At 34.7% G+C, this 25103-nt stretch overlaps 2 protein-coding genes across 6 annotated transcripts in view; one reads left to right on the top strand and one right to left on the bottom strand.

The window, feature by feature from the left end:
• The window catches only part of APPL1 (adaptor protein, phosphotyrosine interacting with PH domain and leucine zipper 1), a 34132-nt gene extending 22628 nt beyond the window's left edge, over positions 1-11504 (top strand). For 2 of the 3 annotated variants that reach the window (XM_090283987.1, XM_090283986.1), the window contains 11 exons: positions 672-714; positions 1979-2035; positions 4665-4756; positions 5140-5322; positions 6862-6914; positions 7522-7696; positions 7796-7832; positions 8455-8601; positions 9118-9168; positions 9455-9544; positions 10551-11504. In XM_090283987.1, coding sequence (XP_090140113.1) covers positions 672-714; positions 1979-2035; positions 4665-4756; positions 5140-5322; positions 6862-6914; positions 7522-7696; positions 7796-7832; positions 8455-8601; positions 9118-9168; positions 9455-9544; positions 10551-10694 — 1072 coding nt within the window. In that variant the 3' untranslated portion in view covers positions 10695-11504. The remainder of the gene's footprint in view (positions 1-671; positions 715-1978; positions 2036-4664; positions 4757-5139; positions 5323-6861; positions 6915-7521; positions 7697-7795; positions 7833-8454; positions 8602-9117; positions 9169-9454; positions 9545-10550) is intronic. The other variant, XM_090283988.1, reaches the window with a different exon arrangement.
• ASB14 (ankyrin repeat and SOCS box containing 14) overlaps positions 2612-25103 on the bottom strand; it is a 29487-nt gene continuing 6995 nt past the window's right edge. Inside the window, exons 6-11 of one of the 3 annotated variants that reach the window (XM_090283992.1) lie at positions 23187-23432; positions 20077-20248; positions 18884-19427; positions 16899-17052; positions 15869-16069; positions 2612-2629 (exon numbers count right to left, since the gene is read on the bottom strand). In XM_090283992.1, coding sequence (XP_090140118.1) covers positions 15891-16069; positions 16899-17052; positions 18884-19427; positions 20077-20248; positions 23187-23432 — 1295 coding nt within the window. In that variant the 3' untranslated portion in view covers positions 2612-2629; positions 15869-15890. Of the gene's footprint in view, positions 2630-13927; positions 14313-14974; positions 16070-16898; positions 17053-18883; positions 19428-20076; positions 20249-23186; positions 23433-25103 lie in introns of those variants that run through there. The other 2 variants (XM_090283991.1, XM_090283990.1) reach the window with 2 other exon arrangements.

Raw genomic sequence — 25103 nt, 5'->3', positions numbered from 1 at the left:
CATATTCCTTCTATAAACATATAAAGAATGCCAATTGCTGTGTATCAGTTATCATGCTAGATATTGGAAGTCCCTGTATTCATATGTCAAATTATCAAAATGTAATACTTTACTACAAGTACTTACCTTTTTGTATTTTCAGTTGTTTGCTAATGTTTAGCGTCATTTTCTATTTCACATTCCTGGTTTAATTCAAAATAATTTTTTCTCTAACTCTTAAAACGTGAACATTTATAGAAAAGCTAAATATCCCTATGTTAGCAATTAATATATTGAAAATTTTTATTTTAACTATATTCAATGAGAAATAACAATGAAGTTAAATTAGTGTTTTATATTTATATTTGAAATATATGTGTCAGAAGGTTGAAATGGATTGTCTAAGTTGCAGTGCACCTTTGATATAGTCTGTCTTCTGAAAACTAGCACCTGTTTCTTTTTCGGTGGATTTTGGCATAGATAGTCAAAGTCAAGAGTTGTTAAAAGCCAAGTCCTGATGCCTCTGGTGGTTTCATTTTCTTAACATACTAGTTGGTTATGTGTCTTGGGTGGGTTTCTGTTTTTTTGATACTGATTGGTTTTATATGTACCTTTAAAGAGTTAATATTTTCTCAGATCATGTTGAAAGTACTTTTAAAAAAGTTGAGGGTCAATTTTTTTCTTTTTTTCAGATCTTCAATTTTGCAAGCAGAAAGTAAGAAAGACCATGAAGAGGTAAAATTTTATCTAGTTAATTTCTTCAGCAACATCTTAAGATATTTTTGCTGATGACAAAACATATTAATGTTTTCATTAGAGACACTTGAAAAATTCTGGTTAATTAAAAATATCTTTTCAATAAAAGTTAATTTTTCTTAAGCAACATTCTTAAGTTTCACAAAGAATTTTATAGTTAGACCTCTGAGGAGAGACCTTAGAGATCATTTCTCTCCTGTCTTTTTAAAGGATCTAATTCAGAAATGACCTTGTGACTCTTGCTTTCTGGCAGTCTGTTGGTATCATAAGGTGACAGTTTAATTTATTCGCTTCTCTCACTTTCTAAGACAGTATTTGTTGCAGTAAGAATATAGTGGCAGCAGAAGTGGCACGGAGGAAGGAACTAAAGCTTAAAACCTTAGGGGAATGAAAGACAGAAAAACAAAAATTTGGGAATGTCTGTTCTTCCTCATGACTATTTTATTTTTGGCCCCATTTTTACTTGTAGTACACCATGTATGGAAGGTAAGCTAGTATTAAGATCTGATGTGTCATAAACATGGTCTTGAAAAATATCTTTCAATGAAAATATAGGTTGATTTTTGAGCCATTTTATCTGGTATTATAATTGTGTTGGTGAAAGAAGGTTATGTAAAGATATACATGTATTTACTTCTTGTGGAAAAGAACAGGTATTAAAACCTGGCTTTTGGTCTCTGAAGAACACAGGCCAAAGGGTTTACCAAACAGAATATTAGTTTAGTTTAGTGAAGCTCATTAGGCACTGAAATTCTAGAGAGTGAAACAGATGTGAAGTGGAGAGAGTTTTCAATGTTAATCTTTTATAAACCTGGGAGAAAGGAAGTATGTAAAATATATTCACCAGGAATATATTTAGCCCTTAGCTTATTTGCGTTGGTATTAATAATGATATCTGAGTTTGGACTGTGTTGTTTGGTGGGGATTAAGAGGGAAGTGATATAAAAAGATAAACATAGACCACTAAATTATAATTTAACATAATTGCTATATTTTTTATTTCCTTGTATGAAATAAATTTGAGACCTAAAAATAATAAATCTGTTCAGTGTCATTATACTCTCAGTTATTTGCATATATATGCTTATGTACAATATATAGGAAGGTATTTATCTTACAAGAAAGATTATGTTACTTCATCTAATTAAACTTGTATTTCATTCAAATATTGAACATTCTCTTTTAGAAGAGAAGCATTGTAGAAAAAATATTAATCATATTTTTCTATATTTTCCTCTTGCAGTGGATTTGTACAATAAACAACATATCTAAACAAATATATTTAAGTGAAAATCCAGAGGTAATATTTTATTTTATTATATCCATATCTGGCAAAATTAAATAAATTTGTGGCTAATATAGCTTTTATTAGTCATAATTCTCAAGTTCTGTAATCTTTTAATTTGCCTTTGAATGGGTAGCTTTAAAGTATCACGTGTATAATGAGTACATATATATTCTTCCTAGAACAATACATGATTTCAAAGGTACCAAAATCAGTCAACTAATAAATATTTACTGGGCACTGACCTTGTGTAGTGCCGTGTTGAGCACCATGGAGAAGGGGGATAGAGAAGAAAAATAAGCCATGGCCTCTCTCCTCCAGGAGCCTATGTGTATGGATGACAAAACTAAAACTTTAACATTTCATATAAAACAGTATGCAGACCTAGCTAGGGTGGCTCAGTTGGTTGGAGCATTGTCCTGTAACCAAAAGGTGACAGGTTCAGTTCCTGGTCAGGACACATACCTAGGTTGCGGGTTTGATCCCTGGTCCGGGTGTTTGCAGTCCCTCCAGTCTGGACACATTCCGTCCCCAGTCTGGGCGTGTGCAGGAGGCAACCAATCAGTGCCTCTCTCGCATCAATGACTGTCTCCCTCTGTCCCTTCCTCTCTAAAAGCAATGAAAAAAAAGTCCTTGGGTGAATATTTCAAAAAACAGTATATAATTGAAATCATATTGTGATGACTAAAAGCTTAAGATTTGAGAACATTAAGATCAGTGTGGACTTCAATTTTAGAGAAAACTGTGGAGATCATGGAAACCTAAGTTGGGTAGATTTGTCCATGTTTTGAGGAAAAGAGAAGACATTGCAGATAAGAAAACAAACAAAAGAACAAATGTAGCTATGGTATGAACCAAGTCATGTATTTGGATTTGAAGGTTCTTGTTGGAAAATAATAGAAAACTGAAATGTGTATACCAATCACCAGGAGATCTTAAAATGCATTCAATAGGACTGGGGTGAGGTGGCCTGAACTCTTAATTTTGCCAGTAATACTTAAGGTAGCCAGGGTATCAGACAAGATAAACTCAGCAGTGTAGACATAGTCATGGGAACAGTCCAAACCTGCAGGCAGAACCCAGGGATGCAGAGTGGATCCATACTGCAGTGCAGTTGGGAGAAGACTTGGCTTAGGACAGGAGCTGTCTGACCCCTGCCAGTCGTGGTGGGCCCAGCGTGCTATGAACCTAGGCGCCTCCTCAGGCTGGGCGGGTGTTAATGATTTCAGTTGAGACAGAACAGGGCTAATTTCTTTAGAAAGTCCTCACTCTTCTAAGTCTTAAACTGTTGGTGTAATGATTGATTAGATGGGAGCGTCTGGGGACATGTAGGAGTCCATTTTCATACTTCATGAACTGAGGGTCTGAACAGAGAGAAGAGAAGAAATAATGAATCTTAGAAACAGGTAAAAAGAAATTGACTGGACTGATTGGTAACAGGATTGATGGTGAAGAATGAAAGGGACAAAGGCAACTTCTAGGTTTTAAGCCCAAGTGAAGGGAATATTTTAGAAGAGTTCTGGTTTTTGTCTTTTGTTTTTTTAATCATAACTGCTTTGAGGTGCCCCTCTAACACACAATTTTCATGACTAGAAAAAGTTTTGAACCAAAGAAGCAAAATCTCAGACCTCCAAACTATTAATAATTTCTGATAGGTTTATAATAATCTTACGAGTTTAAGTAATCAGTGCTCACTGTACAGAAGCCTTTTGCTATTAGTAACTTGATCTCCTGCCAATCTAGTTTTTCCTTTCTGCTATGTTATTTGAGCAACAAAAAATTAAAATTGTAAATTAGACGACTTGCTAATACCTAGGGGATACATAGAGAATACAGTGTTTGGACTTGAAAAAATCAGGCTTAGTGTACTTTCTTATCAATTATGAAAACTTAAGTTTTAATTGATATTTTCCAGATTATCCAGAATTATTTATCTAGATTAAAGAGAGAAGAAATTTTTATCAGTTTTTGGCATTATCTTGGTATTTTTGCTAACTGTAAGACACAGAAATATTAAAATATTTTGTGATCATTTTTCCTAATCCAAATGCCATTTTATTTAACCAGTGTTTTAAATAAAAGAATAAGTTTTAAATAAAAAATATTTCTTATGGAAAGCTTTCTTTCAAATTTTGGTCTGAAAATATCCATGATTACTTTATCAATTAATAAATATATAGATATTTCTGAGCATAAGTATATTCTGGAAAACTATGAAAACTTCAGCAGCACAGTTATAAAATATTTTTATATTTTGTGACTATCTTTCACTTCTGAATTTCTTTATTTAGCAAATGTATTGAGTGTCCAGTATGCCAGACACTGTACTACATGCTAGAAATACAAACATTAATCCAAAAAAAATCTCATCGTTAAAAATGTAGAGAAAAAACAATATTTCCTAATAGGTGTATTAGTAGAAAAAAAAAAATCAAATGGCCCCCTTCATTTACAAGAAATAAGAAAATTATTTATAAAGCTTCAAAGCTAATTATGTATCTTAATATTAAGACAAAGTACATGGAACTACTTTAGTAATTCCAACTTACATATTATACCTCAAGAACATTCTTACAATTCAAAGTTATATTCAAAATTTTGGTTCTTGCTTTACTAATGTTAGTCCTTTTAAAAAAAAAAATAGGAAATTGCTGCACGAGTAAATCAGTCAGCTTTGGAAGCTGTCACTCCTTCCCCATCTTTCCAGCAGAGGCATGAGAGCCTGCGGCCAGCAGGGTGAGTTACCAGACCGTGGGTTATTTAGAGAACTATGTGGGGTATTGAAGGTGTTCGGGAACACTTGGATTTTAGCAGTGTTGCATAGGTTAGTATGAAATAGTTCCCCAAACAGCATAGAAATTGTGTTTTCAAATTGGTAAGTTTATCAGCAAGAGTGCTAAATAAATGATTCCAAATTTCCCTAGTGTTTAGATTGAGGTGATTTATATTTTTGAATTTAATAATTGGAAAGAAAGAAGTCTATTGTTAAATAAGTAACTATGATTTGGGATTGTGCTTTTATTAAAACACAAAGTTGTATTTTCTTTTCTCATAGTTTAAGTGTTTAATTTCCAAAAAAGAAAACTAAATGTAATGCCTTCTTGTTTTCTTCTGTTTAGACAGTCTCGACCATCAACAGCTCGAACCAGCAGTTCGGGATCTTTAGGATCTGAATCCACAAGTTTGGCTGCCCTCTCTCTGGATTCTCTTGTTGCCCCAGACACCCCAATACAGTTTGACATCATTTCTCCTGTGTGTGAAGATCAGTCTGGGCAGGCGAAAACTCCTGGCCAGGGAGGCAGGTGGGTGGTGGCATCACAGAGATATTGTGCTATGAGTCTCTAAGGTTTATGATTCCATTTCAGTGTTTCAGAGTCATCTTTTACATACCATGTGCAGGAGCTGTGCTGTACCTTAATTACCTAACATAATTTCGATAGTTGGAAGGATCATGGCAAGTTTTTCTCTTTGTTTTCTGCCTCAGTTAAGTGAGTTAAGATAATATAGTTTTTTTGTATTGCTCTTCTATTACAATTGTCCCATTTTTCCCCCTTTGCTCTCCCCTGCTCCACCCACCTCCCCCCTTTCCCACAGTCAGTCCCATTTAGTTGTCCATGCCCATGGGTCATTCATATTAGTTCCTTAACTAGACCCTTCCCCTTCTTTCCCCCCCTTTTCCGCCTACCCCCTTCCCTTTGGTCACTGTTAGTCTGTTCCCTGTTTACATGTCTCTGGTTCTATTTTGTTCACTTGTTTTGTTCATTAGGGTCCTGTATTAGGTGAGAACATATGATAATTTAGTTGTAAAAGCATTTAATTCTGAATTGCTTATCAGATCTTCCTAGGTATTTGCTATTAAAATTGCAGAAGAAAGCTGACAGTCCTATGTTTAGGTCATGAAACTTTTTTAAAATTCTTGAAAGTGATACATGTGCTATTAGAAAATATTATTAAAAAATATTGTCTCATATAAGAATAAGAAATCTCTATGAGTTATTAATGAACCATCTTTTGTTTATATAATGAGAAATATCCTTGTCAGAGCATTAAAATTTTTCTTTGGCTGTGGATGAAGGAAACATGACTTAAGTCAAATTGTTTATTAAGCAGGTTGGACACTTAATAAATTGATACTGTGTTAATTTGGATATGCATGGCTGTGACCACGAAAAAGTAATTTACATTGATCATAGAAATATACTTGGCATTTGATAAAATAGGCCCGACATATCTTGGGGGAGATAATTTCATGGTAACAGTGCAAGAGCCAAGCACACTAAGGATGGTGATAGCTTTCACCTCTAGTTACTTTTTTTTTTTCTTTCATTCTGTTACATATACCTTGAAAAACAGAGGATGAAAACTAGAAAATGTTGAAATTATCATAATTAACTTGTGATATACACTTAGAGATCCTAAAAAGAGGTTTTTACCATCCCAGGAAATGTCTGGTATTTTTCTCAAGTAGCTGAAATTGAAGCTAAATCAATGTTTCTCTGTCCCAGTTTATTTAAATTGATGAACTTTTGCAACATGGTTTATTACAATATCGATTTGTGTTTGTGAAGTGTGACTGAACTTCCAATACATCCATCCTTTCTAAAATGCAACAACTTTGAGTTCAGCCTATTAACTCAGTGTAAGGGCTCTAGACTTCCTCAGAGTAATCTGTTCATAAGCAGTGTTTCTTAACAGAATGGGGTATTTTAGAGTTTTATCTTAAATGCATGTCCAAGGTTTCGTGACTCTTAGTCTTTAACTCTGGTTTCAGTGATTGATAGTCCTTCTGTGTGGCTCATTGTAACTGACTGTTGGTTCATAATTTTGAAAAAACTTTTCAGGCGTACAAATCCATTTGGAGAATCTGGAGGAGGTACAAAATCTGACACTGAAGGTAAAACAGACATATAGTATTCTTATGTTTAAAAATTCTCAGCAGTAAACTATGTAAAGAATTTGTTGTTTACATTTGTTCTGTATGCTGTCTTAATGGTATCTTTATGTCACAATTTTTTCTTTTTACTCAATGTACACTTAAAGCAACAACCTAATTGGACTAAAGATATTATTATTCATACAAAATTATGTAATATTATACTGATGACTTCATATTCAAAGTCTCAATGCATAAGATGTCCTTTAAGTTTTTCCTAACAGCAGATGTTTTCTTCTGGTACTGGAGCATAACTTTTTTTTTCCTTTTTCTAGTAGCTATTTATTTTTATTTGATTTCAAATTTACAGAGAAGCTATAAAAATAGTATAAGGAATTCTTTTTTTTTTTTTTCAGTCAGAACCACCAATTGCTGAAGCATACTTTTCGCTATTTGAATTTGAGATCTTAGTTTTCCTGTAACTTGAACACTGCTGTTAGGAGTTATCTAAATACTTCTGCTAGGTGAAAGTTTTCACTGGAAAATCTAAAAGGAGGCAGTGTATTTTATTCTTTAGGAAAAGAAGTGTGGGATTTAAAATTACATAATACACCTTGTTCTGTCGTAGATTCTATTCTTCATCAGTTATTTATTGTCCGATTCCTTGGTTCTATGGAGGTGAAATCAGATGACAATCCAGATGTTGTTTATGAAACAATGCGCCAAATTTTGGCTGCCCGGGCCATCCATAACATCTTTCGTATGACAGAATCACATTTATTAGTCACTTGTGATTGTTTGAAGTAAGTAGTAACCTCTCCCTCAAAAAACTGTAGGAAAAATGTTTATATAATTTCAACCTAATTAAAATTTGTTTTCCAAATTTTTAATTATTATTACAGGTTAATTGATCCACAGACACAAGTTACAAGGCTTATGGTGAGTTCTACATGTTTAAAGCTTAAAGTATCTTTGGACATATACATACCTTACATCTTTATAATAATCCCGATTCTGTATATTCAGATGTGGTAGTATCAATTATAATTGGTCTTTAGGCTTTTTTGTTAAGTCTATGGTGATCTCTCAAAAAAAGTTACAATTGAATATTCCATGTAACTTAAAGAACCAGTGCTGTCTGGTGTGATTTGTAGTATTTATCCCTTAGAGCATATATCATACAGTAAAGAAACTAATAGTAGGATTAAAAGGGGTAATGTTATTGAGTTTATTTTATAATTAGCTATTTTGAAATAATTGCAAGTATGTGCTTCTGTTTAATCCTTTCATAATATATACCACTTTTGTCATTGAATTTGACTTTGTAAAATGTCTTAATGACTAATAAAACAAATTCATTATTCAACTTGTTATTCTGCCTGTCAGTCCAAACCAAATATATTATTTGTTCTTGGATTACCATTTTGTTAAGAAAAAAATTGGCTCTACTGTTCTGTTTAGGATTTTTTTTCATAACTTAGCATGAGTTTGTTATGTATAAGAGTGCTGATGTAATGGCTTGAAAAATCTCATGTTTGCTTCTCATGTTTTTCTGTGGCAGTTTCCATTACCTAGTGTAGTTTTGTATGCTACACACCAGGAAAATAAGAGGCTTTTTGGATTTGTTCTTCGGACACCCGGAGGGAGAAGTGAAAGTAATCTATCATCAGTCTGCTATATATTTGAATCAAACAATGAGGGTGAAAAGGTACCCAACTTTTCAAACTGTGCCTCTGTTGTGAAATACATATCATAGTCAAAGTTCTTACTAAGATTTCTAGAGAAAAACCCTCAAATTTTGCCTAGCCCAACTGAGTTGCTTGACCAAAGCCTGTTGCTTCCAAGAGAGCTGAGCTGATGGATCGGGCCTTCTGAATTCTTTAAACCTATTTCTTTCTAGTACAGTCTTCTGGCCTCATTAATTTATCCTGGGAATGCAATATATTCCTATAATCAGCTATTTTGAGATGTCTTCAGCTTAGAGTAGCATCAGGAGCTGCTCTCTTTATTCTTTGCAGACCTTATTACTACCTCAGTAATGAATATGAGATGACGCAGTGGGTTACGTTAAAGAGGTGATAGCCAGCAGTTGGAACTCACAGACTGAAGAAAATACACAAAAGCTTGTTTTGGGGCCTGGAACATTCTTAAGTCAGCTTTTTTCTTTTCTTTCTTTTTTTTTGAATCAGTGTATTATAATAAGTTATACTTTTCCCCCTTTTAGATTTGTGATTCTGTTGGACTGGCAAAACAGATAGCTTTGCATGCGGAACTGGTAAGAATCCAAGAGACTTAATTATCGAAGAATGTTAACTAAAGTAATAAGATTTTTATGTTGGCAAATAAGTAAAATGATTTTGCTAAGGTTAACATTGGCTACTATTGCTGATTTGGCATTTAGAATTTGGGTATATGGCTAACAGAATGTAAACTTTGGTGCATTTTCTCATATAAATGCAGAAAATAATTTGAAAAGGTTACAAAGGTAATATTAATCAAAAAGTCTAAGATTTAAAGTTATTTCATATTTAATTCATTAGTTGTATTCATCTGTTCTTCAGGATCGTAGGGCATCAGAAAAACAAAAAGAAATAGAGAGAGTAAAAGAGAAGCAACAGAAAGAACTCAGTAAACAAAAACAAATTGAAAAGGTATGCAGTCCTAATATTTGGATATTCTCTGATGTGATCTTTGTAAAGAATTTCCTTAATTCAGCACTGTGACTTTCAGATTAGAATTTCCAAATGAAGGTCTGTTTCTGCTTGCTCAACTACCTCATAATCAGTTGGTTTATAGCAAAGCAGAAAAGGATGACATCTGTTTTCTGATATGATGTTTACATTATAGTTATACTGACATATAGAGTAACTTGCTCTTTAGCAAACATATCAGAACTTCTTCATGTTTCCATATTCCAGTGAGGGTTGTCTTTGTCAGAGCAGGTCTTCTGAGAGGCTTTGTCATAAGAGTTAACTGTCATTGCTGAAATTCACATTGGCCTCTAGGAATATATATGTTATATATAGGTAATATATAATATATAAATATTTAATGTTACCAGGAGTGTCAAATCATTATCCATCCAAATTTTAAAACAAAATCTGGAGAATGCATAGATAGGTGATACATGAGATTGTAAAAGGCAGTTATGGGCTGTGACATTGACAGTAGCAGATGAAATAACTGGGATACTTAATGAGAACAGAGCAGCAAGAATTGTCAGTGGAGTGGATGTGTGGACAAAGGAGAGGGAAGTGGCAAAGATTACCCTGAAATCAAGGCTTTCTTGATAGATTAGGCTGAGGGAAGATGGCACGTGATTTAATAAGATAAATTGGACAAAGATGGAGAAGAGGGGATGTGCAGTGACCCATGGCTTTTACTGTAGAGAATAACAATGGCCCAAAGTTGGTTATTGACCATAATAATGGAGAAGAGGGAAATGTTGGCTTTTATAGGATTTCTAGAATGGAACCAGAATTCATTTTGGTGCTGTATTGGTTGTGTGTGGCCACTCTTTTCAGTAAGTTGCCAGAATGATGCATTATATTTTCGACAGAAGGATTGAAGTGGTTCTCAAGTATGTATTTTAACTGTATAGTTTTTCATTTAATTGCAAACAATTAACTTATAGTTTCTTTCTGTCTTTTCCACTAGGACTTAGAAGAACAAAGTCGGTTGATAGCTGCTTCCAGTAGACCAAACCAAGCCAGTAGTGAAGGGCAGTTTGTTGTGCTTAGCAGTAGCCAGTCAGAAGAGAGTGATTTAGGGGAAGGAAAGAAGAAAGAGTCAGAAGCATAAACTTATCCTTGCTTTTGATTGATACAAATTCCCCCCCTCAAATTTATTGACAACTTTTGTGGTGAAATGACACAAGGTAACAACTATGTTGAAATATCAAGGAGGAGACTAAAGTTTATATTTGCTTGTCTTAACTTTATTTTTTAAAATAACATTGACCTTGATGACAGGTTTGCATTGGTTTCTTTTCCTTAAAAATAATAAGCTATGCAGTAACATCAAATTCCACGTATCTAAAAGAAACCTGTTCATCTCCCTAAAGTAGTTTGCTGAGGAATTATACTTGCTCAAGCCTTTTTTCCTTCCAATTGTGATTTTATTGTCTTGCAGTGTAATTGACTATGACTGTAAGACATCATTTCTTCTTCAGCTTCAGATATTCATGGTTATGCTCCATCTTTTTCATTAAGAACATTTTCTTGGTAGTGAGGAAGCTTTCAACTGAACAGGTTCAAAAACCCTTTATACAGAGACTTCTACAAGTTTGCAAATATTTTAACAATATTAAATGTGCAATAGAACTTTTATAAAATAATTAGAAAAGAGATTTTAAATTTAAGGTGTTAAATTGTGGCAGGTGGTACTGTGGACTTCAGGGCACTTTCTTGGATTGCTCACATTTCTCTGATGTGCTACACCTGATGCCATTGGGAAAGAAGCTTGTGTCTTCGGTTCAGTTATTGATACAGCCCTGGGCATTTTATTATCACATTCTTGGTTCTCAGGTTGGAACTTGAATTATTACTGCAGCGCAGTAATGGTTAAAATAAGATTTTGGAATTTATTAAAAGGGATTTTTTGTTTCTTTAAGTACATTTTAGATTTGGATTTAACATGTAAAGATATTGTTACAGGATAATACATTGTATTTTCTGCATTGAATGAGATAATTTTTATTGAAAATCAAGTGACATTTCAAAAGAAGTTCTATAACGATTATGTTTTCTGCTTAAAGTAAAAATTCCCAGATATTAGTTTAGAAAATGTAGTCTTAAATTTCAGACTGGTATCCATAGTATTTTCATAATTCCATATTTTGATAAAATACTAACACCACTTTATATCCACAAAGGCAAATAGCTAATATACAAGAATAGAATAATTTGCACTAATTATTGTAAATACTTGTATTCTTCAAATGAGTGAAACGTCTAGTTCTATGAAAGACTGAAAAGGAATTGAATGCTTGCAATGGGCGAGTCGACAAAGGAAGGACTTTAGCATGGTGTCAAGGTTAAAATGACATTTCTCTACTGCCTCCTTCTGTGTCAACAACACTTGATTTTTTTTTCTTTACTCAGATTTTTAATGTTGCTGATAGAAATTATGTTCCTGTGTTTCACATGTAAAAGCATATATAGGCAATTTAGTATATTGAATAAACTGTTTTACATAGTTATAAATTTAAAATTTTCAAGAGATTAGCCACTAACAAGGGAAAAGCCTTTTTAAAAAATATATATTTTTTTTTATATATACAGTTTTCTTCTTAGTTCTGAATTAGAAATAGCATTTATTTAGTTCTCACAATGTATGTGGCTGTTTCACACTGTGTGTACACTGTTTTCTGTAGGAATGGGATAGGTAATTATATATAGGATCATGATACCCTTTTATCCTCGTGCCAAATGGGAATAATGATTACTTGACAATCATTATTTTGAAGCCTTAGGTTACCAAAACATTTAGTAAAAAAATAGAAATTTATGGGATACTTTTTGAAAAAAGTTTATTTTGTGTTTACTTAAAGGGAATGCTCGCACAGCACTTTGTGTCATTCTTTTTATAGAAGTTGGAATTTCTCCTACAGTCAGCACTTGATTAGTGTTGCAAGTCATGCTTTTGAGAATTAATAAATTTTCTGTTTCATTAAGTCTTTTGTTTATACTCTTAAATTGTCAACTCACTCAGATGGAATTTGTCACCCTATAAGGGAAGTGGTCAGCATTAGGAGGCAGTTTTACTTGGCTGGTGCTCTGCGGTTAGCGAATGCCACCCTATGCTAGCACTCTGGGTCTAAGTGTTGGGTAGAGTTAAGGGTACTGGAAGGCATAGGGGTGCTCGGCAGACTCATAGTTCCTTTAAGTCACGTTTTGATAGGAATTTCCACAATAACATACCCATGTTCATAGATAAGACTAAAGCGCATTCCAATGCCAAACAGAAGCCTTATGTGAGTTTAATTAATTTCAGATGATTCACCTCTTCCATTACTGTAGTACTGTAGGAACTATTCCATTACTGCAGATATTTAAGCATCAACTTTAATAAACTTTTTTTGATTAAAGAAGGCTGCCCATGGGTTTCTGCATAATGTTTATATTGATCTTTTTGTCTTTTATCCTTTGAAACCCCTTCTAGTTTTGGGATGCTTTGGTGTTAATTGAATTCGATTTTAGAATCTTTTACTCAGATTCAAATTTACACTTAATTGTTTTTAGATATTAACAAAACTGATTATTTAAAAGGAAAGAAATTAAGTCTACCTAATTCTGCTATGCACTCTGTTACCTATATGAACAGTTCTTTTGTACCTATGGGAATGAAGTCAATAGAAAGAAAACAAGTTATTCCTTCTCCCTTTAAAAATGTTCGTAACTTGCTAATAAGGGACTGAAACTATTACCTTAAACAGAATCCCCAAACCAGTCTGGTTTTGCCATGTCTACAATGATTACCTTTTTAATTTCAAAAGAATTATCAGGCTCTACAGTCTAGGGGTGGTAATTTATTTTACCTTTAGGTTTGGGAAAAGGATAGTAAGGTGTGCATAACATTCTATGTAACATAAAATTGTGTGGTAAAGGCATCAGAATTAATTTTGACATATATAGGAACTCGAAGTCTTTAAGATTTAAATCTTATTACAAATGCTGAAAGACCCGAAGAGCCCATGTGTGTGTTATAAAATCTTTTGCCACCTGAATTAATAAAATGAAAATATTAACACTGGTTTTGACAACAACCTCCTAGCATTCAAACTGTACTTTAAATATTCAAACACACTGATTATAGCAAGCAAGACTTTCATTTTATTTCTGGCAAGTTTATTTTACTCTTTCATGAGATTTTGGTCTGCATTAAGAAATAATGCATAAAAATTTGAAACTGGAACTATATTATACTTTTTTAACCAATCTCTTACAGCCGTACTCATGTAATTTACTTTAGTTAATGCAAGAACTAAGTTATTAATCTCATTAACATGAGATTAAGTTATAACTAATGTGTAACTGCTTTGTATATTTGGTGATTTTGTAAGTGAATTGATTCTTATTTCACTGATACTATTAATCATGCAGCATACAATTAAATTCATGCTACATTTGCCTTTAGAATTGGATTTGAAGACCGCAACTTTATGTAATGGTGGTATACATGTGGGGTGGAGAACTTATTTTTTCATTTTGTCAAAATAGATATTCCCTGACAAGGCTTCAGGAAATACGCTGTTAGGAGATTTTTAATTTATAATAAAGTCCATGATTTTTGTACCATCATTTTTGTATGAAATACTTGACATATATTCCAAATTGCATTTCTCTAAATAATTTCAAGTGATGCGCATACACAGTTGGATTTCTTCATTTGTTATGGCACTTAACAATTCTGTAACAGCTAAAATGAAAAAAAAAAAGTCACTGAAAAGTAAAGCTAATTGTACAGTAGTGACTTTTTTTAGAAAAATAAAGAGACTTCTCAGTAATTGGATAAGTTATGGACAGTGTGACAATGTATACTTGCTATGTTTGGTTCTATTCAAAGAAATCCGTATAGTTTAAAGGGGCAGGTTATTGTGTACACCAGCTTAAGTGTCTTGGGCCCGAAGTTTTAATACTACTGCATATTCATCCCATGTGCTGTTCATAGTTTTCTGTAGAACTGACCAAGTTCTTTTCTTCTACTGGGAATTTCTGTTCTTACTTGTTTTGAATTTTATAAAATGTATATACACTTTTAGAAGGTAGAGGAAATTAACTTTAGAATTATGTAATTTATCTGATATAAGTGCATGTATCTCCTAAATATATTTGTATATTGACATACATATAATTCACCAGTCACTTATAAACAGATACTACAATTTGATTTAAAAAATAAAAACTATTTATGCCAGCCAGTTTTGCAATTTTTTAAATGTGAAAACTGTATTAAAAATAGTTGTAAGTCTGTTCTTACTCAAATAGTCTAGCCACAAATCCCTACATCACAAAGAAATATAACTTCAGTTTACCTAAGATGGACTACATTATGCTAAGTATGGTAAGACTAAACACGTAAACATCAAGCTGTAGCTGACTGGGCCTGTGGTGAAAGTAGACTATGTCATCTTACCTCTCTGTGCTTCCTGTCAATATGCCATCTAAATGCTACATGCCTGTGACTGAGTGAATGTCTTATCAGTTTCTTTCCTCACTTTCCACACATAGAAAACTATACTTACATACAGCATAAACTATATAGAAATAAAAATTTAAACTTAAGATTCTGTAACTGCTTCTATTAGTGAGCCCCTCCTATATGTCCTGTACTGGACTAGTAGTCTCAATATAGAAATTATAAGCCATCATCCATTTGAAAACACTTGTAATTTCTATTCTAGTTATCACATTAACCAATAAATGATAACCCTTAACCAGGGTTTTGTAGAAAGAAGGGATGCATACTTCTCATTAATGATGAAATTGCAACTAAAGGTTCTATTACAACTAATTACCCCGCCTCAATACTGGACTCTACAAGTAAACAGACACTAAACTGGCCTCAGGATGTTTGCACAAGAACAACCAACTTCTAGATCATGTGCTGGAGTCAATATTTATTCAATGCAGTTGACACATTTTATTATGTACTTCTCTATAAAAGGGATTACTGTTGAGAATTACCTTGCATTATCAGAGGTGGTATCTTGAGCATGTAGAAATGTGGATTCATACACTTAATATGAGATCAATATACAATTAGAACTGATGTGTTTAAGTTAATTGAAATTTTTACTGTTCGGCCTTTTTACACTGCCTTTTAGATGCTAGCCATCTATGTATTGAAAGGCTAGTCCAGAGCAACTCTTTAAAGAATGCAGATGAATTGATATTTTAGTTGCTAGGTAAAGTGAGAAGTAGGAATCACATATAACAAGTCAAATTTTAAGAAATACAGCTAAATAACTATACCTTTTCAACCAGAATAGTCTGGTTACCAGGTGCCTGTAAAAATTCCTTGTCCATAAAGGTCATATTCTTTGTAAAGGACATATGCTTTTAGACGATTGGGTAATGGAAGAAATGACATGAAGACGGGGCAACGCAAATGCAAACGTCCCATGCACTTCCGGATCTTTAGGCGGCACAAATGTTTTAGGGAGCGAGGATTTGCTAAAATGAAAGAAACAGTTCCACATTATCCAAAAGGAAAAGTAATTGAATTTTTTAGTGATTTTAGGGTTAAGTTAGCAAATGTATTTTGTTATACTTAAGCCACAAGCATTTTCATTTGCTGTGACTGAATGGAGAAGTTAATAGGGAAACAGCTCTTTATTTTTCATTCAACCCTTATAAATATGGTTTGAGAGACATGTCAAGTTAGAGTTCAAAGACTGGCATCAGTTGTGAGTCTGGCCTTTGAAACCTGTAGTACACCATGTCCACCCAGTCCTGTCCCTTGGTATGAGGCTAAAAATGAAAGATCACTGCTCAGGAGGAAATTAAGCAAAAGAAATTCTTTGACTTGATGTTCTACTGTGAAAGAATTTGGTTCAAAGGGTCATTTGATATCCTCTACTGGCTGAGATTGTAGCTTTTTTTCATCTCTGTTTTTATTGCCATTTCATAGCTTTTAATTCCTATGTCTACGTTGTTACACAGGGTTAGTAAAAAAGTATTACCTACCTGTATAATAAGTAGTCACCTAACATTTTATTTACTGGGAAATGGTAATACATACAAATTAAGTATAGTTAGAAATTGACATTTTTTAGATAGGAATAGTTTTTTTTTTCCCTTTTGGTTTCTTTAGGTCTAGTTTTTAATGAAGAGAAGAATGTTCTACAAAACAAGTTACTAAGAATACAATTTAAGAGGGGGAGGTGGCAGGGCAGGGGAGAGCAATGGGGGAAAAATGAATAGAACAACAAAAAAATGGAGGAAAAAAATACAATTAGTATTTTTTTTATAAGAATCTAACACAAGAAAGAAAGATACTCACTCAAGATATTATAGATTTCTGACCAGAGCCCCTGTTTTTGGAGCACAGCTTTTAACTTTGAACAGATCCGAACTTGATCAACATAATCAAGCATCACTCGAACAACCTTTCCAGAGAGATGTTGCAGCCACGACAAAGTTATTACTTCACAGAACTGAGAAGAAAATCAGAACTATGAAAGTAAATTAAGACCAAGTATTTATGGTTTAGTATACTAATCAAAAGAACAGTAAACCCAGAGTCAGAATCCAAGGTCTCAAGTTTCTCATTTATAAATTAAGGTGTTGAAGAAGAAGATTATTTTGTAGCTCTTAACATTTGGAAAAATACTTACTAGTATGCCTTCAGAGCTGAATAAGAGGTAAAGAAGGTGTGAAAGACTATTACATAGTACCTGTTATCCCCTTTGGTTGGCCACATGGCTGTCTGGCATAAAGATTACCTTTCTAACCCTGGATGGTGTGGCTCAGTGGATTGAGCGCCAGCCTGTGAACCACAGGGTCACGGGTTCAATTCCCAGTCAGGGCACATGCCTGGGTTGCAGGCCAGGTCCCCAGTTGGGGGCATGCGGGGGGCAACCGCACATTGGTGTTTTTCTCCCTTTCTCTCTAAAAGTAAGTAAATAAAATATTTTTAAAATTACCTTTCTAGCTTCACTTGCAACTAGATGTGGCCACCTGAGTTCTAGCCAATGAGATGTAAGTGGAAGTGTGAGCAACCCCAGAATGCCCTTAAAGAAGAACAAAGTGTGTGCAACTTCCTCTGCTTGCCTTCCTGGTGCCTGGAATATGGATGCAGTTTTCTCTTGTGAATCATGGAACTGTCCAAGTAGAAGGCTATTTACTTCTGGCCTTTATTTATTTGAGATGGTGAATGAACCAACTTATTAAAGCTACTCTTATTTGGGGTTTTATTTATAAACTACTCCCACCCTCTTACTTGAGGGTTACAATTTCTGTCTTTAAGTAGTTTACATGGTCTTAGAGAAGATGTTCATGTAAGAAATCAAGTAATACTATATGAAAAGTCAGGAAATAATACAAGATAATGTGCCTAAATGCCAAATCCTACATTAATCATAACCTAAAAATCATGCAATATTATAATATTTTGCCTTTCACTTTAAAGAATTGATTCAAAGTACTTTCTCCACTCAGTTTATGTTAATTTTCAAATGTTAATTTGAATTCAAGTATCTATACTGCATCTACTCTGTGCTAAGCAAAGGTCCGTAAGTTGAGGAAAGTGGTGAACAAGAGCATACATTCATGTATTTGTGGGGGAGACACATAATCAGTAACATTTTAAAAAGACCTTCAGTAGTAAGTGCTATAAAAGAAATGAACAGTTTTATAAGGGAGTGATTAGGGAAGGGAACTACCTTATATAAGGGCCTGTTTGAAAAAGTAATGCTTGAAATGAGACTTGAAGGGTGGCGGCTATTGCGAAAAGTTGAAAGAGCTCAAGTTGGGAAAAGTAGAAGTCACCAGTTAGGTAGATCAGCATGATGAAAGGCAAGAGAAGAATGTCTCAAGGAGGAAGTGGTCAACTATTTATTGCAATTCCTTTATTTATGTAGTTACTTTTTTCATCAAAAAGGTGACTAAAGAACACCATTTAATCAAATGTTAGAGCTAAAAGAGCCAAAAACCTAGGAGTATAATAAGTATGGTGAGCCCAGGAGCATTTTAGTTAGATAACACTTATTCAAAGGAAAGGCATAATGTATACAAGACTGCATTCATTCCTGAAAACATTGCTCAGATGTTACTTCATTTGTGACACTCCCTAGGTTGAGTTAAATTACTTTTTTGTTTTTTCAGAACTGTTTGTGTATCTTTTACATCTTTCTAATATTGTGTTTATCATATAGTAAATCCAACAATGAGCTTCTGGAGTACATGGATGGAGTCTTACCTATTGCTGTAGTTCAGGGCCACCAATAATGACTACATAAGGCGATACAGCCAATACCATGGACTTACCATAGTATCTTTGATAACTGTAGATGTCCAGCCCTCAAAAGTATAGCAATGATGAACTTTGTCTCCATGAGGACAATCAAAGCATCGTTCTGCGTCATATCCATAATTCAACAGCATCCTGAGCATGACTTCATCTTTCAATGTGTATTGGAGTGCTGATGGGAAATGTAATGGATTGACCCTGCAGACATAATTTACGTTGGCCCCGTGCCGTAGTAGCAGACTAATCAGCTCATAGTTGCCCATCCTTAGGGCTATCTGGAGGCAATTAACTGGGTCTTGGTTAGGCAGAGCTCCAGAACTCAGAAGCAGCTTAACTGAAGAGAGGTCACCATTTGATACGGCAAAATACAGAGCTGACTTTCTGTGGTCATCATAGTGTTTGCGAATTCTCTGATCGAGCATGAAATTTACATCATATCCAGCCTGGATGAGGAGTTCCAGGCATTCAGGGTGTGCTCCTGCTGCGGCACAGTGAACGGGACTGATGCCACTCCGCTTAATAGCAGCAAAATCTGTAACTGGAACCAAGATCTTTAAAGCTCTGAAAAAAATTTCAAAGTATTTAAAAATTGTTGTTTTTTTTTTAAATTTGTAGCATTAACATATTTATGACTTTTATACTAGCACTGGATGATATTAGTATTAGACGGTATTGAGAACCCACACCAAAAGCATAGTTCTTGAATCCAAAACCCCAGATACCAAGTAAAGCTAAATGAAACTACTAACTAGATTATAAACTCAGAATTAGCCCCATTAGTGAGAATTGAGGCTCCTCACATTGCCTAAGGACCTGTAATAAAATAGTTTCATGTCTCTTCAGTGGAGAATATACCCGACTTTACCACTTTCTAGCTGGTTAAGAGTTTATCTTTAAAAGGGGTGTTGGAGCCCTGGCTGGGTGGTTTAGTTGGTTAGAGTGTCATCCGAATATGCCAAGGTTGTGGTTTGATATCGGTCAGGGCACATACAAGAATCAACCATTCAATGCATCCATCAGTGGAATAACAAATCGATTTCTGTCTGTCTGCCTCTCTCTCTCTTAAATCGATAAATAAAAATTTAAAAGGAGTATTGGAATTGTAGGATCAGAGACAAAGAATATAATGTTTCCAGAAGTGGCTCCAAAAAAGGTAGCTACTTCTTATTTATATGATTAGCAATAATGTAATTGAAGTAATTGAACTTACAACAAGTGGCCTCTGTCAGCTGCCACATGAATGGGAAGGTGGCCTGAATTCTTAGGGACATTGGCATCAGCTCCATACTGTAGCAACAGAATCACAGAGTCTGGATTCCCTCCACTAGCAGCTTCAAGTAAGATGCAAGAAGAATCAGAGGCCTGACAAAGAGCATTAGCTCCTAAGAGGAGAAAGTCTAGTTATGCTAAAAGTCTTTTCCACTATATTGTTTAAGCATTCTTAAAAATATATCACCACCACCAAAAAGCAATTATTGAACAGCAACTTTAGCAAAGCACTAAGAATCAAAGAAATAAATGTACCTTCTGCTCAGGCAGTTTATAATCTAGTTGGGGAGAGGAAATGGTACAATCTGTAAAGTATAAGTAGGTTGGCTTTCAGAGTAATTTTAAAAAGTTATTTATTTGAAACTTGAAAATGTTAAAAGGAATAATTTCATAAAAGATTGTTTTATTTCCAGACCAGCTTACAAAAGCCCACTTAACTCCTAACACTTGTATATAGGATGGTACTAACAATTCACGCCATCTATAGATGTTATAATGGAAAAGGGCATTCTTTTTTTCAATTGATCTTGGGGGAGGTGGGAGAAGGGTGGAGAGAGAGAGAAACATCAATTTGTTCTACTTATTTACCCATTCATTTTTTGCTTCTTGTATATGCCCTATCCAGGGATTGAACCCACAACCTTGGTGTATCTAGATGACTCTAAACAACTGAGCCACTCAGCCATTGTGGAAAAGGGTATTTTTTTTTTTTTTTGTATTAACTTGTTCTTAGGGAGCTGGTGATAGTAAGAGACAATGTAATTGTTTTTAGTTGATGTTGGGGACTGCTGATAGTTAAAAGGATAAACTAGCACACTATGGGAAGTGTCATGTGAGTGGGTTTGGTTCCAGACCACTTCAATAAAGTGAGTATTGAAATAAAGTGAACTGTAATCCTTTTGCTGGTGGAAGGTCTTGCCTTCAGTTTGTAAAAAACATTTGTGAAACACAAGAAAGTGAAGTACAGTAAAATGAAGTATGCCTGTAAAGTATAGGCAAAATGTCCTCCAAAAGATCCCAGGGCTAGGGCTGTGAGGGGAGCTAGGGCTGAAAGGAAGGAAAAAGGAGTTTGGTGTCAGTTTTGGAAGACCTCTCAGTAAAATGGGCTTTAAGGAAAGAGTAGCATTTGAATGGACAAAAGAAAAGGTGAACATTATGGGTATATTCACAGCTCGTAAGATGCAGTGACTTTAGTTTAGCACTCACTTCCATAGTCATCAGAATTTAGTGGCTGCCCAAGGACCTTATTCCTAGAATGAATTAAGAAATGTGTAGCCCTGGCTGGGTAGCTCAGTTGGTTAAGAGCATCCTCCCAACACGCCAAGGCTGCGGGTTCAATCCCTGGTCTGGACATATAGAAGAATCAACCTATGAATGCGTAATTAAGTCAAAAAACAAATCCTCTCATTCTCTCTATCCCTCTTTCTCTAAAATCAATTGTATAAAAATAAATGTATAATAAGCTTCCATGTAATGAGTGTTTGCAATTGTTTCTTTATATGCACAGTAATTTCTGAACTTCACAACACCCTAAGAAGTAGATACTAATATCTTCATTTTAAAGGTAAAGAAACCGAGGCTCATTGAAGTAAAGTAACTTCCCCAGAGATGCACAGCTAGTAAGCAAGGTATTCAGGAATTATGTGCAGGTAGGTCAGAGCCAGGGCCCATTTCTCTGATGCTGTGTTGCCACTTGAGCAATGCAGGGTGGTACAGTAATGTGATTTGGAATGAGACAGATGTGGGTTCAAATCTTGGTTCTGTCATTTACTAGCTATTCACTTTGTGTGAATTACTTTGTAAGGGGTAACTTAAGGGAAATACTCACTCACTGATCTCGCTTAGGTCGACCAATGCTGATTTCTTTGAAGGGTTAAGGATTTAAAATCTGTTGGCTCTCCTCTTTCTTTAATTTTAATCAATGATCTATAGAAAAGTTTACTTTTTGTGTAGAAAAAGGATCCAATGTTTACTTTTATTATTCCACCTAATGATTTTAGACATCTCTGATACTGTTCATTAAAATGTCTTAGGACTATTGATTGCAAACTAGCCTCCCCTATGTGATGTGTGATGGGAAAGATTAGGTAAGTTAAAAAGCAGTAGGTTGTTCTTAAATATAGGATTCCCTGCAGTCTAGAATATTGGAGACCAGGACTATTATTGGTAGAGAAAGAAAGAAGGCTTCTGGACACATATAGGGAGGAGAATAAAGAAGATAGTTCTAATACTGGGACTTCATTAAGTCTTGGTAAAGATTTGCTTCATTGGAAAAAAAAAAGCTTTAGATACTACATTGCCTCATCTAACAGTGTCATCGATGGGGTCTCCTCGAAGATGATAAATGCCGAAGTTTTATGGGCCTAGGTCTCTGCCAGTTAAACCAGGATCTAAAATTGCCACAGCTGTAAGCATTGGTGAAGGAAGTTCTGCAACTGGTTTTGTCCCTGACCCTCTCTTCCCTCATGTGTAAAATAAAGATAATAAATACCTACATCACGGGGGTTTTAGAAAATTACATGTGACAACATAGATAGCTTAATGCTTGCTGCTTAGGAAGTATTGAATAAATATGTTGCATTCCCCTTCTCTCAATTTTGTTTGTTACTAGAAGGGAGAGCTGAAACCCAAAGTAAAGACATCAGGAAGAACTTCCTAATAATAAGTCATCTGATAACAAGATTGGGCTGCCTCATGACTTAGCTTAAGCAGAGACAACATGTAGGGACTGTCATGGGTTCTTTTATTCTATGAATCTAGAAAAGGAAAATATGAAAAAAGTTAAAACTACCATCCTCTCAGCATTGTCGGTGGACATTAAGTATGCATCCTAGCAATTTTAGGGAAAGTACTTCACACCAAATAAAAAATATTCAACCTCTGACTATTTTAGGCTTTTCAGTAGCTGATATTAACATATACTTCTTTCAAATATTTGTATTAGGCTTAAGTAAAACATTAACTTCCATTATTTTGAAGCTCTCCATGAAGAGGAGAACCCTTGGGCCATGTTACTCTATAGTAATGTGCTGACTGTATAGAAAACCTTGCCTTTCTGAAGTAACATTTCCATGATTCTGGTGTGCCCACTTTGTGCAGCAAGAGCAAGAGGAGTGAATCCGTAGGTGCTCTTTGGGTCAGGGTATGCCCCAGAAACCAGCATTAGCTTCACCATTTTCTGTCTGCCCAACTTGGCTGCTTCATGGAGAGCTGTCCTCTCGTTGGCACACCGCAGATTGACATCTGCCCCATGGCTGATCAGCAAGGCGGCCATGTCGTAGGAGTCTTGTAGAACAGCTGGGAAATTAGAAGGGAGGCAGACATTATGTTCAACAGGAAATTAAGACCAGAGTGCTCCTCAGGCTTCTTAAGGAGCTCTTTCTGCCTATCCCCATGTGCCAGGATTTTGTGTTTAGAAATAGATTATAAAATGAGGTATATGTGAAAATAATATGAATAGCATTTTATATCAATAGGCTATTTTTCTGTAAGCCGTGAGCAATTATTCACTGTTTATTGGTGGCTTATGTGGCTGAAAAACATAAACATAAAATTTTATCATTTTTAAATTTCAAGAGAACTGGAACTTAAGTAGTCAGTATAGTCCTAGAAGCACTTATAGCTACTTTAAAAGAAAAAAAACAAACCCAGCAATAATTAGGACATTATTTTTATTGCTTGCATTTTGTTAACCAAAATTCTGTTTTTTCTGCATTTATGCTGTTAATTTTTAACCCTCAAGATTCTAAAACACCTTAATTTATTCATCTCCTTATCCATTTGCTAATTATCGAATGAGGACTCTTGCTAGGTGCCAGATGCTGAATCAATATGCATTCTGTTCACACTTATATTGTGCCACAGAAAGTGCTCTAATTGCTCTAAGACCGGAAATATAGAGTGCCAAGGGTGTTGGGTCATTTTTAATTCATAAAGCTGGCACTTAGTGTGCCCTTTCATTCTGGAAACACATGTCCTTTAATTTAGGAAATAATTTTTTTGACTTATTTTATTGATGCTATACTGCCTCCATCTTGCCTATGCTCTTTCTAGCATTCCTATCATTCACCTGTTGCTCCTTTCAGATCATCCTTCTGGTTTTATTTCTTTTTATTTCCTGTTTTCCATTTTTTATCCTCTTCTGGAAGCTTTCCTAAATTCTATCTCCTAGCATTTGTTTTCAGTTATTTCTGCTATCATATTTTTAATTTTTAAGTGTTTTTTTGTTTTGTTCTGTGATTTTTGGCAGTATCTGTTATTTCATTAATTTTCATTAATTTCTCTGAAGAGATCAATTATAATTTTTCCCTATGTTTTATTGTCCCTAAATAATCCCTTTCCTGAGTTGCTTACATCTGTTTCTTGAAGACTTTCCTCAGATAGTCTGCTCATGATTAAGAACTGGGGACTAAAAAGCTGATTGTAAATTCTAAACATTTGGGTGAGCCTTGAAGACTGTGGTCTTAACTATAGCTTGATATGCCTGGGCCATTTGTAGGGGAACCCCTTATTTCACCATTTCACCATCTTTCTTTCTTTCTTTTTGGGCTGATCAAATTCTCCAGAAGGGTCCTCTCACAGTGTAAAGTTCTGGCTGCAGTTTATAGAATCCTGGCAGAGGAGAAGGGCTTGGAGGTCTCAGCCTGTATTTGCTTAATTCCTCCAGTGTTTTCAACTCAGTACTCCCAGCCTTGCCTAATATCTCCCAGTGATTAAGCCTCTGTTTAAACTATCGAGAGAATAAACCTACAGAATTTTGCTGGGGTTGTGGAGGAGTCTCTCCCAACAGGGTAGATTGGGAGAAGTGATCTAGAGATCAGACTACTTGTTTCTTAATAGTTTTCAGCCAGTCCTCCCATTGTAGGTGTCTGCCCTTCACCTGGGCTCCATGCAGTAACTATTGCCAATAATGTTCAGGCCTTTTGATATAATTGTGCTGGTGTTTGGCTTTTCCCACTACCAATTTAA

Source organism: Furipterus horrens, unplaced genomic scaffold (assembly GCF_987537825.1).
Source record: "Furipterus horrens unplaced genomic scaffold, mFurHor1.1.pri manual_scaffold_7, whole genome shotgun sequence".
NCBI lineage: Eukaryota > Metazoa > Chordata > Mammalia > Chiroptera > Furipteridae > Furipterus > Furipterus horrens.
Note: the sequence above shows the minus strand (reverse complement) of the source record. Positions and strands in the feature narration are given on the sequence as shown.